Consider the following 14,738-nt stretch of genomic DNA (forward strand, 5'->3'; position numbering starts at 1 on the left):
TTTAAGTGGCTGTGTTTTTCTTCCTTTCCTTCTTGAAAGTTGAGGAGAATTTAGGACTCTACATTAATTATGTAAAACTGAATGTGGATGTTTATACAGTATAAGCTCTTGTACTCTAAAGTATTGTTAAGTTTTGTTTATCTGTTTAAAGGAAAAATCATTTTAAACATTAAAAATGTGCAAAAATAAATCACAGAAAGGAATTACATATTTGGATTTCTTGCTTTACATAACAATAATAATTTCTTCAAAAAAAATGGAGCCAACTGGAATAGTTGAGCATTAATTCTACTGCATACACACTTTCTAAATGTAGTCAATAGCAGCGAACTTGGGGGCAGGGGCTGCCTTGAAGTCAATCATTTTAAGAGCAGTAACATGCTTAAACCTTGGTGTGATGTTTGAAGAAATTAAAAAAATGTTATGTGGGTATTGAGAGCTTACCTCTCGGAGGGTCGGCTTCCCTTTGAAGAAATCTGTGTTTTTGCTGCTTTTGGGTGGATTAAACTTTGGATTCAGAAATGCGCATCCATTTGCAATGGCCTCTAGAGGAGCAGGCCCCTCGTATGGAAAACCAAGGCCCACAAAGAGCTGCAAAACAGAAACAGAAATTAGCCTATTTAGTCATCATGTGTGTCTTTAGAGACCACTAAAGCATTCACCTAAAATGAATTACAACATTTCTATATGTACAAACTTAGGAATAGGATTCCTCACACCTAAGATATACTTTTAAATAGTAAGAAAGATGTAAGGACAAGGGTGAAGGACTAGAAGCCTAGAGACAAAGAGAACCATTCCTTCCTCTCTCCCACTTTGCCACCATTTTCTTCTATTCTAGAGTCCTTTTTAATCTGGCCATCAGACAACATGAGAAGCAGAAAACTGTGTATGGTGGTTTATGAGGTAACAATGGGGGCAGGAGTAAGAGAGATGGAGTGGGGAAGAGAAATGGAACAGGAGCAGGGAAGGCTTGGAGAAGCTGCCTTCTGACAAACAGTAAAGTCAAATTGGAAATCTGCCTCACAGAGTAAGAGCTGACTGATAAATTTGCCTTTTTCAAAACCAACCTGTTGATCTATTGAAAGAACCATGGAACATTCTTCAAAAGAAACTTCATATAATGGGTTGAAGTGAGAATGATGAAAATCTTCTCTAAATTAATGCTAATATTTATAAAGCACTTGTCGTTTCCACAGTTTTTTGAGTGTGGAGGATTGAAAATAAAAGGAAGGGAATCACATTTTTAGGATTTGTTCTAGCCCAAAATGTAATAGAAGAGGAGAGGACAGTTAAGATTTTCTTCCATGATTAGGAGAAAGGTATTTTGCTGCTTTCTGATAGACAAACATCTAGTCTTGGTGATACATATTCCTGATTCCTGAGCATTGATGAATACCTACTTAAAATAATCCACCGTGCCAGATTTCACAGGCCTGAAGATATCCTAGGCCCAGCACAGGCCACAACCGTGTTATATGGCCTACCACAAAAAGAGGTTCAGTTTGTAAGAATGCAAGGCCATCTTTTCTGAGGTAGCACCCTAAAGATTATGAAACCAGACGATGGCATTTAGGCAGGCAGTGAAAAAGCCTTTGTGTGGCTTTTAATGTTTTTAATGTTGAAGGTTCTCCTTTTCTATTCCTCCTTTTGATTTGAAGGGTTTAGTTTTAATTTTTGTTATTTGAGGAGGTTTTATTTTTTCATGTGAACCACTTTGGGTGGCCTTGTTAGGGCTGAAAAGTGGTAGAGAAGTGCTTTCAAAAAATAAAATAAATAAAATAGCCATCATTAGGTCCTACCTTGGAGAGAGAACATATCTTTGGGGAGTTGGTGGCTTGATCATAATTACCCCCCCACACACACACACACTTAGCCTAACTCATGTCACACACCTGATTACAATTCAAATGGTTTAAGCTGCCACATAGAGTAGTTGATAAGAGTGGCATTGTTGGACAAGCAAATGCTTCAAATAACACAAGCTGTCCAATTACCAACAGCAGGTGGCAGCAAAGTTTGCAGGAATATGCCCTTTATCCACAACAGCCAAGCTAAATGAAAAGGTATATCAAAGGGTTATTGTTATGAATCGCTTTGCATATTACGGGAGAGTTGGAAGAATGCATAAGTGATTTAAAAGGAGGATATACAAGAGTTATTTCTGGCTTTACATCACTACTTGTAACACTCAAGTTAATTTTTCTTTTTGCTACTTCCTGTAATATGAAAAAAGCATTAAAGGTTTCACTGTTTCTGAATAGTCAGACTAAGCACTGCATAATAGCAGTACTGAATATATTGGGAACTTTGGAACCTTGTATGACAAGGAAAACATTGGTCATCTGAAGCAGCCAGTTAAGTGTAAACCTTGATCCAGATATCTTGTAATTATCCCTGCCATTTTATTAGCATGAGCAAACTCCAAGCCCAAGTCACCCCTGGCGTAGCTTGCTTAGTGTTACTCACTTGACAGACTCTAAACAGACATTTGTGGGCATGATTTTTTAGAGAGCAAGAGCCCTGGATATGAAGGCAACAAATATTTTGTATAGATTATGAATATACTTCTTTAAATGATTAAGAAACCAAAGTGCCATCTGGCTGCAAGATGTTATAACCCTTATGACAGAGTGCCTTTTGTTAAGAGGCCAAGTATGTCAAAGACAGACTGAAGATAGGAAAAGAAAACTTCCCAAACAAAACACATTCAAAACTGATAGGTACATCAAATTTTATTATGAGTTCTCTCTCTCTCAACTAAAACACCATCCCACAAGTAGTTCTAAGGAACATTTATGAAGGAAAACACGGCCCATTTCTGAATTCCCTTACAGCAGACACAACGAAAAAGGTAGGCAAAATCCGATAAGCAATTAAATTATATCTTTTAATTAGCTGCAACAGAAACATGGCTGAACCATTAATTAAAGGATTAAAATGTCACCAACAATTCAGTAGTGACCTGTTTTAATTAAGTTACAGGAAATGATACTGTTGGGTAGATAAGCATCCTTCACATTTTACCTCAGCACAGTTGAACATCTTTTCTGTTCTGTGCTGTCAACTTGTTTAATAAAAGCTCCTTCGGGAGGAACCTGGAGGCTGGACCTCTTGACAGCAAAGGGGGTTCTGTTGCCACTTAATAATAAATACAGCACCAACTGTCCTCTGCAGTAATATTCAATAACTGTTACCATCTTCAAAATCTCCCTACAGTATTCACTTTGCCAAGCTGATCAGGTAGCACAATATTTCTTGAATCAATTGAAAGGTAACTTTCCTTTAAGATGTCATAAGCAAACAAATCCCTTTAGTCTTTTTGCAGGTTTGAATTTCAAAAAATAATAAAACTATATACATTAGGATGGCCAAGTATCCTACTAAAAACCAAACAAACATGAATTATGTTAAAAAAAACAAAAAACCCACACACAAACGAGAGAGGTATTTTCAAATGCCTGAAAATGTTTTAATGAGCCCAATGTGTTTCAGAAAGATATGGCTTTCCTCAGGGGCCACTTGCCTTTCTCCATGTAGATTTTGAAAAATCTTATTGATACTACCTCTGTTTTAAAATACTTGAGAACAAGTAGGTTGTCAATACTCTATTTAAAGGCATCCTCTATTTGTATAGTTGCCTGGTCCAACTCGGTTTAAAGATCAGACTGCAAGATGGTTGAGCAGGTGGCCTGAAGTTGTCCATCAGCAGTTAGAACCTGGACAGCAGATTAAAGAGTCACATCGGTCACCTGGTCACAGTCTCCCCCACTATGGTGAGATGAGTTGCATTTTTATTTAAATTGCTTCTAAATTTGCATCTATCTCTATATAAATTAGCATATGTAGATTGCATGCAAATCTGTATCATCTTAAGGTGATGCATTTTCTCCTTTTGGGGAGGCAATGTGTAAGGTGTGTAATCTACTTTCAAGTTCTTGAATTTATTATTAGGAAAGCCCATATATTGAGCTTAATACGTCTTCTGGAATATATAATGCTTTTTCAAATGCTATCTGCCAGTGCGAATGTAGCATTTGATTATTGCCCCTCTTTGATATTAGGCTGTGTCGTTTGGAAGCCAGCAACTTAACGATAGACTACTTAGACTATCATATCAAAATTTCCCAAATTTCTTTCCTATAGGTTAAAATGATGATGTGGCAAACTCCAAAACTGGAAACGCGTATATGTGTTGGACACTGAATTTTAAGTTTTTGTTTTCTCCCCAGCCTAGTTCCATTTCGGCTTAAAACTCCAGACCATCTAGGTTCCAAATCAATCTGAAGGCTAGTTCCTTCTGTGGCTTTCCTTGGAACTCTGCCCTTCTTGCCACTTACCAGGCATGACAGGGATGGCAGGAAAGATTCCAGAGGTTGCCATGGCAAGATTGGTCCCATAGCTTCCAACATCCCTGGATCTAGTGGAAAAGCATGTACAAACTGTTCTACTTAGCTGCTTTAACTATTTGCTCTTGCAGTGGTGACTGCAAGGAAGAAAGCAGATTTCTTTTTTCCCCCAACCCTGGAAAATTGTTACAGCAGCATTCTGTTTTCATATAGTGCTTTATGTCTTTACTAAGGGCATCAAGCACCCAGGGAACGTTTCATATCACCTGGTACCTAGGGGCACTGCTACAACTGTGTTTGTGGGAGGGAGAGACAGATAGATACCCAGAGGAACAGTAGGGGCTTTGTGGGGAGAGAATCAGACATCTCTGGGATCCCAACATCATCATCAAGTGTGTCATAGCTCAGAATAAACAGGTTGTATTTTTAATAAGGGTGTGTATGGGAGGTTTACTGAGTCCAATTCTGAATTGAGCTGTTGTGGAATAAGTTTTGACCAACCACTAAATAAACTTGGATCTCAAAAAACATTTGAGAGAAGGCTAAGCTTTTGTAAACAATTTTACAGTGCAATTTTATGCAGGTCTACTCAGATGTAATCTCTATTGGGTTCCATGGAACTCAATCCCAGGTAAACATTATAGGATTGCAGCATATGATGAATTTACAGCACAAGCATATGCAGGTCTATTCAGAAGTAATCCTTTTGAGTTCAGTGGGACTTATTCTCAGGTAAGCTTTACAGGATTGCAGTGTGTAACCTTATGAAGCACCACCACACCAGCAACTGACAGAGTGAAAAAATGAGAATTAGTGGAATCTTTAGAACACTCGATATTGGCAGGTAATTGGGGTGTTGTGCTGCAAGCAAACATAATGTGGCAAACATTACATTTAAAAAAAACGTAGAAGTAAACAGGTTGGATTGTGTACATTTAATTTTTTTAAAAAAAAACTTTTTTAACCAGATAACTTACTTTTGTCCCTCTTAGAAGGAACTGTAAATCCCGCCCGCTGAGGATGCCATGATTTTTAACGTAGCTGGGCATGTGGACAGTACTTGTCCCGTGGACAGTTCCGTGGACTTCAGTATAGGTGTGAATGACGTCCAAATAAGGCTTCTTATCCTAATGAGAAAAAACAAGTCTGCTAAGATTAGTTTATGTTCTGTGTTTATTAAACTAAAAGTGTATCAAAACATGACTTTAAAGGTTTTATAAAAGTTATTCAAACAATATAACCACTATAAGCTTGCGATTATAAATCTAAAAACCTGTCAGCTCTATAGCACTCTGAAAGAGAGGCAATGGTAGGATTGCCAATGGGAGCTACATCAAGTATCATAAGAGTGGTTGCCATTCCATAAGCAGAAATTAATTCACCCAGATATTTGCAAAAACAACCAAACAAATATTAATCAAAACCCTGGGTGAAGAAATATATGCTGAGAACTACTTCCATTTTCTGCCTGCTAGATTTTTGAGAACATTATTTCCGTGCAACAGCAAAATGTTTGGTTCTACTAAATTTTGGGCCTCATTTCTTCTCCTTTTCATTCCACCATCATCATCAAGTGATGATGTACCAGCATCACTTGAAGTACCAGCAAAACAAAAACCCAGAATCCCTCCACTTGCCCCAAGCAGTCTGCACTGGTAGCACCATATAATTTCTAACATTATTTTAACATTCATCTCTGAAGTAAGGCACAAAATCCCTATAGTTTTTTATCTACTAGTGTGTCAAATGGGAATTTGCACCCACAACCCTGCAAGGTAGGACAGGCTGCAAGTCACCCTTTGTTGTCTATCTGTGGTAGAGCTGCCACCACTCATGTATTAATATAACTTAAACTGACTTCTCAAAATCCAAGTTTATGGGGCAGTAACCAATGTTGTCGCAGCACTAACACTAATGATGGCGCTAGCACAAACCAATGCTAGCTCAACATTATTAGTGTCTGAAAAATAAAGGGAAAAAGCAGTGATTTGCTGCCAAATTTTGGTAGCAAACCACTGCTTTTCACCTTTGCCTAGCAAGTGCTAATGATGTTGTGCTAGCGTTGGTTTATGCTAGCGCTGTGACAGCATTGGCTACTGCCCATTGATTTTGTTTAGGGAAATAGATAAGCTCCTTTTAAACTCCTTAAAAACCAGTCTAGTGTGTATGCCAAGCAGTCCACCACATGAGAAAACCAAACTTAGGCTCAGAGGTTCAGAAATGGGCAGTTGTTCTTAAAGTAAAATGAAACGTAGAACTAACTAGCTAAAATTTTACCATCAGAAACCTATATCCTAAGAATAACTCACCAAAGCAGCATGTGTATGTGTGTGTGTGTGTGTGTGTGTGTGGAGCACCTAGGACTTTGTTGTATAGTTTAGTTTTGAATCTTTGCCAGCTGCTCAAAGACCAAGGAAGGTGTCACAAACAAAGGTGGAGGCTTGAGAGGGATTGGAAATTCAAACTGAACAATTAAGGCCTGGCAGGACCTGATCATGTGGCCTACAGATGACTCCTGTATGTGTCTATTTAATGTACTATTGAGTCATGGGGGGGTAGAGAGGTTAAGCCTCAGATATGGAGTAATGCAGATTTTGATACCTAAAGATGCCCAGACATGTTCTTTGTTCTGACACATTTGTAGAAAGGTGGGGAGAGGTTGGGCTCATCACACCTAGTAATTCAGCCGACATGGAAACTATAGATTTTATTTATTTGGTTTAAATGGCCCGACTTGCCTTCTTCTTCTCTCTTTCAAAGATGGATTGTGAAGGTACAACACAGCCTTTGTAACATATTGCATAAATGCTTCTTCTCAAATGTGTAGATCAGTAAACTCAAAAGTTCTGTTTCCTAGTCAGGCACTCAATGCCTCCTTTGTCTTCAGTGGCATCAGAAAGTATGAGCTTAGGTTTTCTTCCATTCCATCACATGCTAGTGCTACACACTATTCACCATTTGTGTAAGTTGGTTGAAAGTTACATACAGATGTTCATTCAAAGGTTACAGAAGCTGAGGGGAAACTTCCTGCTTGGGTCAACCAAGCATTCTTTCTGTATATTTTAATTCTTCATTTTAAAACACCAACACATAGCTATTCCAATATGTAATAACAATAAATAAAAATGTTCAGTTTTCAGTGAAAAATTTTGTTTTTATGTTTTGCACATCTGGGGTTTGGATCCAGACTCTGTCATAATTAGTTGATTTCAATGGGTCTGCATTAAGTATGACTATGAGATTGCTTATGGGAGATGATAGCCAGCACTATGACAAAATATTTCCATTTGGCACATTCTGCCCTTCTTTTCAGGCAGTGACGCAAATGAATTTGTATCCAGAGACTCCTGCTTGATCAGATTTCTTCAGCAGTCTCCGAACAGTTCAGGTTGCTTTGGAGCTGAGGGGCCTGGCTTCCACAGGTCTCTTAGCTGCTGACTTCCCTACAGTTGTACGCACAGTCAATGCCTGGACTTGTTTAGAAATACCAAACTCGTCTTTGTAAGAACCCAAGCATCCTGGTTTGGAAGTGGGCCTAGCTGGAACCTTCACTTGCCCATGTTGATGTTCATGGGGTCGGCATTTTTCCAACCCCTTCCACCAAACCACACCCCTTCCCCCATTTTGAACGCTTTGGAGAAAAAGCTGGATATAAATACACAAATTAAACACTTAGGCCATTGACATGTATTTTATTATAGGCTGAAGAAGGATTGGGTTTTGAAAATATTATTAAAATGAAACTTGATTCCCTAGTGCTTGTGGGCTGAAAATTTCAAAAATAAATTTGGGATTATTATATTTGTGTTTTGAATGACAAAAACCTCATCAAAACATTGGAACCATATAAAGAACAAAGATGAAGACATTAAAATTAAGAATTGGGAGTGGGCTGGAGGGAAACAACTATAGCATGTTCTTGGAATTATTTTATTATTTATTTAGATATTTGATTTATACCCCACCTTTCTACCAAAAAATGGCACTCAAGGTGGCTTAAAAAAACTATTTAAAACAGATTAAAACAATAAAACACATTAAAATGCAATAAAAACATGACAATTACCAAATAATAACAGCACCCAACCCACAAAACCCACTTACAGGCCAAAGGCCTTCTTGAATAAGGTGGTCCTTGCCTTCTGGCAGAAGACTGCATAGAGGAAGCTCCTAGCTTCCCGTGGGAAGGAGTTCCACTGTCTGGGATTGGCCACTGAAAAGATCCTCTCTTGTGCCACCACCAAACATGCTTCTGATGGTGGCACTCTCAAAAGAACAGGCTCTCCAGAAGATCTTAAGGACCAGGCAGAGACATATGTGAGAAGGTGGTCTTTCAGGAAGAATACAGAAAGGTTTTAAAGAGTGAGACCTAGACTATTCATTTCTCTTAGTCCAGTTTACTAATCATTTTACTAATCATCTTCACTGCCTGCGCCTTTTAGAATTTAAGAAAGCCTGTAAATCATACTTAAGTGTGTGAAAAGTGAAACCAGACACTGCCATAAAGCAACCCTGACAGTGTAATCTACTGACTCTAGGAACAATAAAAAGAATATAAACTTGAAGGTTATTCTTTGAAACCATGTAGCATTTGCTAGAAATAAACTCAGATTATCTATGCTGTAAATATTAAAGAAATCTCTTTGCTAGAATAACATGATAATCTTGTCTAAGATTTGCTGATTCCAATGTTACCCAAATTGGTTTATATTGGCAGCCTCTGGTTCTCTGTTCCTAATAGACAACCAACATACACAACCAGTTACATATTATTTAAATAACCCGTTGTCTTTAATATCCATTTTTGTGAGGGGAAGATGAAGATAAATTATGAAGCAACAGGTCTGATCTTGTGTTGTTGTCCATGAAAGCTTCCCCACACATTGCCCTCTGGGATTTGTCACAACATAATGCAGCAGGAGACGTGGAAAAACCACCAGAGCTTTGCAATGCTTTCACTGAAAACACTGAACTAGGTAGGGCATGGATCAAGATCAGTGTGGGACTTCTCAGGCAGACCTTGAGGTAAGTTATAAAATGTTGCAATCCGATGCATGTTTAGATGGAAAAAAGTCCTACAACACCCAACATTTCCAGGGAATGGTATGACTTTTTCTGTCTGAACATGCATAGGAGTGTCCCAGATTGATGTTAGGTACATGCTTCTTAAGTTCAACATACTAAATATGTTCCTTTTCAGTATGAGAATAGAGGAAATGCACTGACGTTTACTAAAAACAATTCTGTATGTAAATACCTCTGAATACTTAGGGCTGAAAAGGTTTTCATACAGGAACTGCAAATTCTTTAACAAAAAACAAATAGTTTCATGTTGAGAAATCTTTAGTTCTAAACCATGAGATTAGATGTTTGTCTGTTTGGATTAGCACTGGTTATCCACCGGGGTGTTCCGGGCCCATTTGGTGTAGGCTCTGAGGTTAAAAAAGACCAAATTTACATTGGTGCATTGGATGGGAATCAAACCCGGGCCTCCTGCATAGCAGGCAAGAATTCTACCACTGAACCACCAATGCACTGAACCACCTATGAATGCAACGGAAGCCAAAGACATTTATAAAGTCTTTGGTAAAATCACTATTCAAAATGTATCCAGCCTAGAAATGAATTTAAGCAATATAAAGCTTATACACAAGGACAGTAGCATATGTTCCTGATAAGACATAAAAATTTGGTTCTGATAATTCATGGTTTATCAGCTCAGGAAGATGCTGCGCGCCTGTGCTATTCTTCCTCACCCCTTTCTTCCCCATCCAGGTTTGGAAGAAGTCCTTCAACAATACTTTTCCAGAAAGTGAAAACGGCTTTCATAAGATGCAGTTGATGACATGGACTGTAGACTATGGAAGCTTATGCTGTAATAAATGTGGTATTTAAGGTGCTTCAGGGCTCTTTGTTATACTTGAGAAATCTATACCCTGTTTTTCCCTTTCAAAAAGCAGTAAGTCAACCCAGCTTACGAAATATAAAAAGCATAAAAATAATAACCAAACATTAAAATGCATTTACAAGCTAAAAGCAGCAGGAAAAAAGGAGCAGTGATGATTCAGTCAATGTATTGTATGGCAACAAATATATTAAATTCATACAGATCTAGCTTTGTTCACTCAAAAATCAGCTCACATACTAAGGATTAAGTGATTAAGTGATTTTTCAGTGTTAAAAGAAAAAAAGGAGGGTGGAGCAGAAGAAAGGAAATGTTGGTTAAGAACAGATAATGGAATAGTTCAATTCTTAAAACAGATGGCAGGGCTAGCACACATTTCTCTGAGGCTTGTGAGATAAAAGCTGGGCTCCCTACACTAATCTCTCCTACAAAGAGCAATAGATTGGTCCTTATTCCACAAGCAGAACAGCAACAGCTGAGCTTGCTTTCTTAGTCATTTTTCTTGACAGCTACAATAAACTTCCCATTTACAAAAGACACTTTTGTTGATCAGTGCGCATACACAACTGTTATTACTCTATGCCAATTATTTCCACCTATGTTTAAAAGCCTCTCTATACAAAACCTTTCACATAAAAAAAAGGGGATGACAAAGCCTGATGTGTTTTTCTCCCCTCAGGCAATGTTAACAGGAAGATATAACTCTGTGGGATTGAAAATTTAAGCTGGATATATTAAAATTTCAGAAGTTTCCTCTGTAGTAATCAGCCACAAAACCACAATGACGGAGGGAGGAAAGAGTACATATTTTCTATTTTATATGGAGATGGTGCAAGGTTAAAAAGTGCTGTTTGAGTTATCAACTTGGTAACCTACAATTAGCAAAACTGTGCATCATTTAAAAGTTTTGCAAGTCACCTTGTTGAATCAATGAAGTCCTAAAGTCCACAGGGACTAAATACAGTCTTGCTCCATTGTGTGGGTATAGCCCAAGCATTACCCTCCACTCCTGACTTGCCATCAGACTGCTGAGCCTTGAGCTAAAGCTCTAGAAGATATGTCTTGTCACAGGACCTGTGGTAAGGCATATCACAGGACAAAGAACTTCTGTGTAGGGTGGATTAAAAATACAATCAATCAACCTATATTTAAGCACCCTTTCAAAAGATGAAGAATATTCTTTAAAAAATAAATAAATAAAGCTTCTATCATTACAATTAGACACAAGGGTTACTGCCAGAGGCCACAACACATGATTATAAAAAGGTAGTCCCCCCCCCTCAGGATTTCTAAATCATAGCATTTTTATCTCTATACACACATGTCAGTAATGCCCAGTTCCGAGTAAAATGTTAAATCTGTGGCTAGATTGTATTACTTCAGATTGCAGTTAGGGGAATCATATAATTGAATTTTCCTTTATAAAAACAAGCAATAGAGAAACCAAGGCATAAAGGTTCTAGACTAGCCTTTTCCCTGATATTCTAGTTTCCTATGCATAGGAATGCTCCTTAGTGGGAGAGCATACTGTCATGTTCGTTTCACCTGTGGTCCAGTTCAAACATAAGATTACCATCTGTATTTTAATTAAGCCTAAATGGACAAGTCAAATAGGAGTCAAAACGTTATGCAATCTGAAAAGCAAGAGGGATATATCTTCAATAACTTGCTAGAAAAGAATGTTGCCTTGGAAATATTACCTGATCAGTTTTGAAGACTTGAGCAAATAACAAATTCAAAATATATGGCAAAGTTAAGATGTAATAAATACTAAAGGGTTGGATCCAGACATGCCTTGTCATAAACTGAAGGCTACCTTCTGTTCACAGAGGGAACCAGGATCTGTGGGTCCAGCACAATTTCATGTGCTGTTCTGGAGGTGGAACGGCTTTTCAGGGGAGGGGGGACACAGGCCGCTGGAGCTGAAAGGAGAATCGCCAAAATTTGCCTCCCTGCCCCCTTTTTGCAGCACCAGTGGGACTCTGCTAAACACAAGTCTGGATCCACCCCTAAGACTCCAGCATAACTCTGCTCACACCAAATAAGAAGTTAAGGTACTAAAAGAGGCAAACTATTTTCTGACATAAGAAAGGAATTTTCTTATGTACCCCTTCACCATAGTGAGTGAAAGCTGATTAGGGTGGGGGTGGGGTGGCAAACTCCAGGTGGAAACCTGCTGTTGCATTGGCTGAAAATATCAGAGTAAAGAGACTGGGACAAGATCTAGCTAGGCCTGAATGCATCCAAATTTCATTAGACAAGTTAGACAAAATAAATGCCCAGAGCTCACCACTTTGCTCTGGCCTTGATCTTCCTCATCTACCTTTTCTCTCCATTCCCTTTCCCTTGCACATCTATTTTTGTTTGTTTGTAAGCCTGATGGCAGGACCTCTCTCCCTCTCTTTTTATTAATGTAAGTTGCTTTGGCAGTCAATAATTTTCTGAAAATAAGGGTAAAAATAAATGAAACAAACAGATTAGCCAACTGTGCTTATGCCCCAAAAGAAAAACAAGTTAGAAATTATGGGTAGGGAAAAAGAAGATTTCCAAGACCACTCTACTCATTGTAAAAGTTAGCTTTTTTGTTGGAGAAATAGAGCACTATTGGATGTTTGTTTACAAACCACAGTCAATGAGAAAGCTGGGAAAATAATGCTTAATATAGTAACACTCAGAGGACAATCTCTATGATGGCTCAACATTATGAAAGGCTGACCTTTACAAATTGGTTGGAGACTGTGAAACCTAGCTCAGTAAATTGCAATGAAATGATAATGATATCTAATAAAGAGAATTCTGCTTGAACCCCTATCCTTAAGAAGAGTTCATACATAGCTCGATCACATTAGCAGTCCCTAAAATAATTATTCCATTTTCACATATTTAAAATCATGGGCGGTATCCAATGGTGTCACTTCATTAGCGCAAATGATATTGCACTAGTGGAAACTAGGTTCTGAACTATGTGCAAGAGAAAAATCCAACTAAGGTTATATTTGCGCAAGCACAATTGTGAAAGCGGTTGTGTATTAGGCTAATGCAACCCAATGTGCAATGCATTGCGCACAGTTTTTCTGCAACCAGCTACACACATGTTGCACATAACTCTTGTGCAACAGTGTAGTGGGCAACAGTTTACACAATGGAAAGATTCAGCAGAGCTCCTCTGACACTGTTTGAGTTTGCTAATGACACTGTTAGATACTGCCCCACATTTCCTGTTTATGTATAGCCTGAAACCTGGTGCTCGCAAGACAATTCTCCACCACCTTCAGCTGACTTGTGATGGCATAAACTTTTTACATTCTGAAATGGTAAAACAGAAGGCTGACCCCTCCCGCCATCTTCATCACTTGATTACTGTCATCATTTAAGGTATTTTAAAATGGGGGCTATTTCACACAAATCCTTCCTATGTGAAAATAAGATAGTAGTCACCAAATATCCTTCTGCTGCAAAAATAAATGTGTAGATCAGTCTTCTTCCATAAAAACTCACACAGACATATGGCCTTGTGTCCTAGTCAGAAACTAAATTTCTTGGAGAGCTATTTTGTCACTGGAGGGTAGAGGGCAAAGACTTTGGTTTCCACTCCTCAAAGTAACCTTGCACTAAGATCACTGGATGAGTTTGGGCCTGTCACTGATTCTCAAACTAACCTATCTCACAGGGTTGTGAGGATAAACTGAAGACGAGGAGGATCATGTATGCCGCTTTGGGCTTCTTGGAGGAAAAGGTGGGATATAAATGTAACAAATAAACTAAGGCGTTAGCTAGACCTAAGGTTTATCCCAGGATCGTCCTGGGATCCCCTGTGTGATCATCCCCGGATGATCCCGGGATAAACCTTAGGTCTAGCTAAAGCCTAAATAAGTCTACAGATAGAAGCAGCAGCAAAATGTGTAACTATTATTGTAAGATTAAACGAAATAAACTTCAGGAAAGGTTTCAAGTAGTTGAACGTGAATGAAAGAAACTCTGTTACTTTTCAAAATGTCATATTTAATAGAGCAAAATGGGTGGAAATAGAAATTAATTCTCAATAGAAGATATTTATCAAAATCTCATCAAGAAGTATGGCAGAATCCTAAATCTCTCTGTGTTATTTCTTTTCAGCTTAATACATAAGCACACTAAAAGAGCTTCTGAGCACCAGTTATATAAACTCAGTTTGGCAGAAAAATATGTTCTTTCCTTTTTGGATCTCATGCTCAATACCAGTTTCTGTAAAACAAATTATTTTTCGAGAAACACATGTGTAACCCACTCTTTTTTTCAATCAGGTTCCAAGTGAGTGGAATCTAGTGAAGTATTTTGTCTCTATGGCACAAGGGAGTCTCTCTTTTTCTTTCCCTTCCTCCATCCCATCTTTGGCTACTTTGGCAACTTTAAAGACCTAAACAGAGATCATCAATCAGAAAAAATGTACACAGCTTTTACGCATTTGGTATAGTATCCTAATATAATTTACTCTGAAATAGCAA

At 38.2% G+C, this 14,738-nt stretch overlaps 1 protein-coding gene and 1 non-coding gene across 2 annotated transcripts in view; both read right to left on the reverse strand.

The window, feature by feature from the left end:
• Positions 1-14,738, reverse strand: part of MGAT5 (alpha-1,6-mannosylglycoprotein 6-beta-N-acetylglucosaminyltransferase) — a 147,573-nt gene that overhangs the window by 8,757 nt on the left and 124,078 nt on the right. Inside the window, exons 12-13 of the mRNA XM_063116606.1 lie at positions 5,327-5,476; positions 445-591 (exon numbers count right to left, since the gene is read on the reverse strand). Coding sequence (XP_062972676.1) covers positions 445-591; positions 5,327-5,476 — 297 coding nt within the window. The remainder of the gene's footprint in view (positions 1-444; positions 592-5,326; positions 5,477-14,738) is intronic.
• On the reverse strand, positions 9,813-9,883 carry TRNAS-GCU (transfer RNA serine (anticodon GCU)). Its single transcript has one exon. It is a non-coding gene; the product is annotated as a tRNA-Ser (tRNA).

This window comes from Elgaria multicarinata, chromosome 2, assembly GCF_023053635.1.
Source record: "Elgaria multicarinata webbii isolate HBS135686 ecotype San Diego chromosome 2, rElgMul1.1.pri, whole genome shotgun sequence".
In the NCBI taxonomy this organism is placed as follows: domain Eukaryota; kingdom Metazoa; phylum Chordata; class Lepidosauria; order Squamata; family Anguidae; genus Elgaria; species Elgaria multicarinata.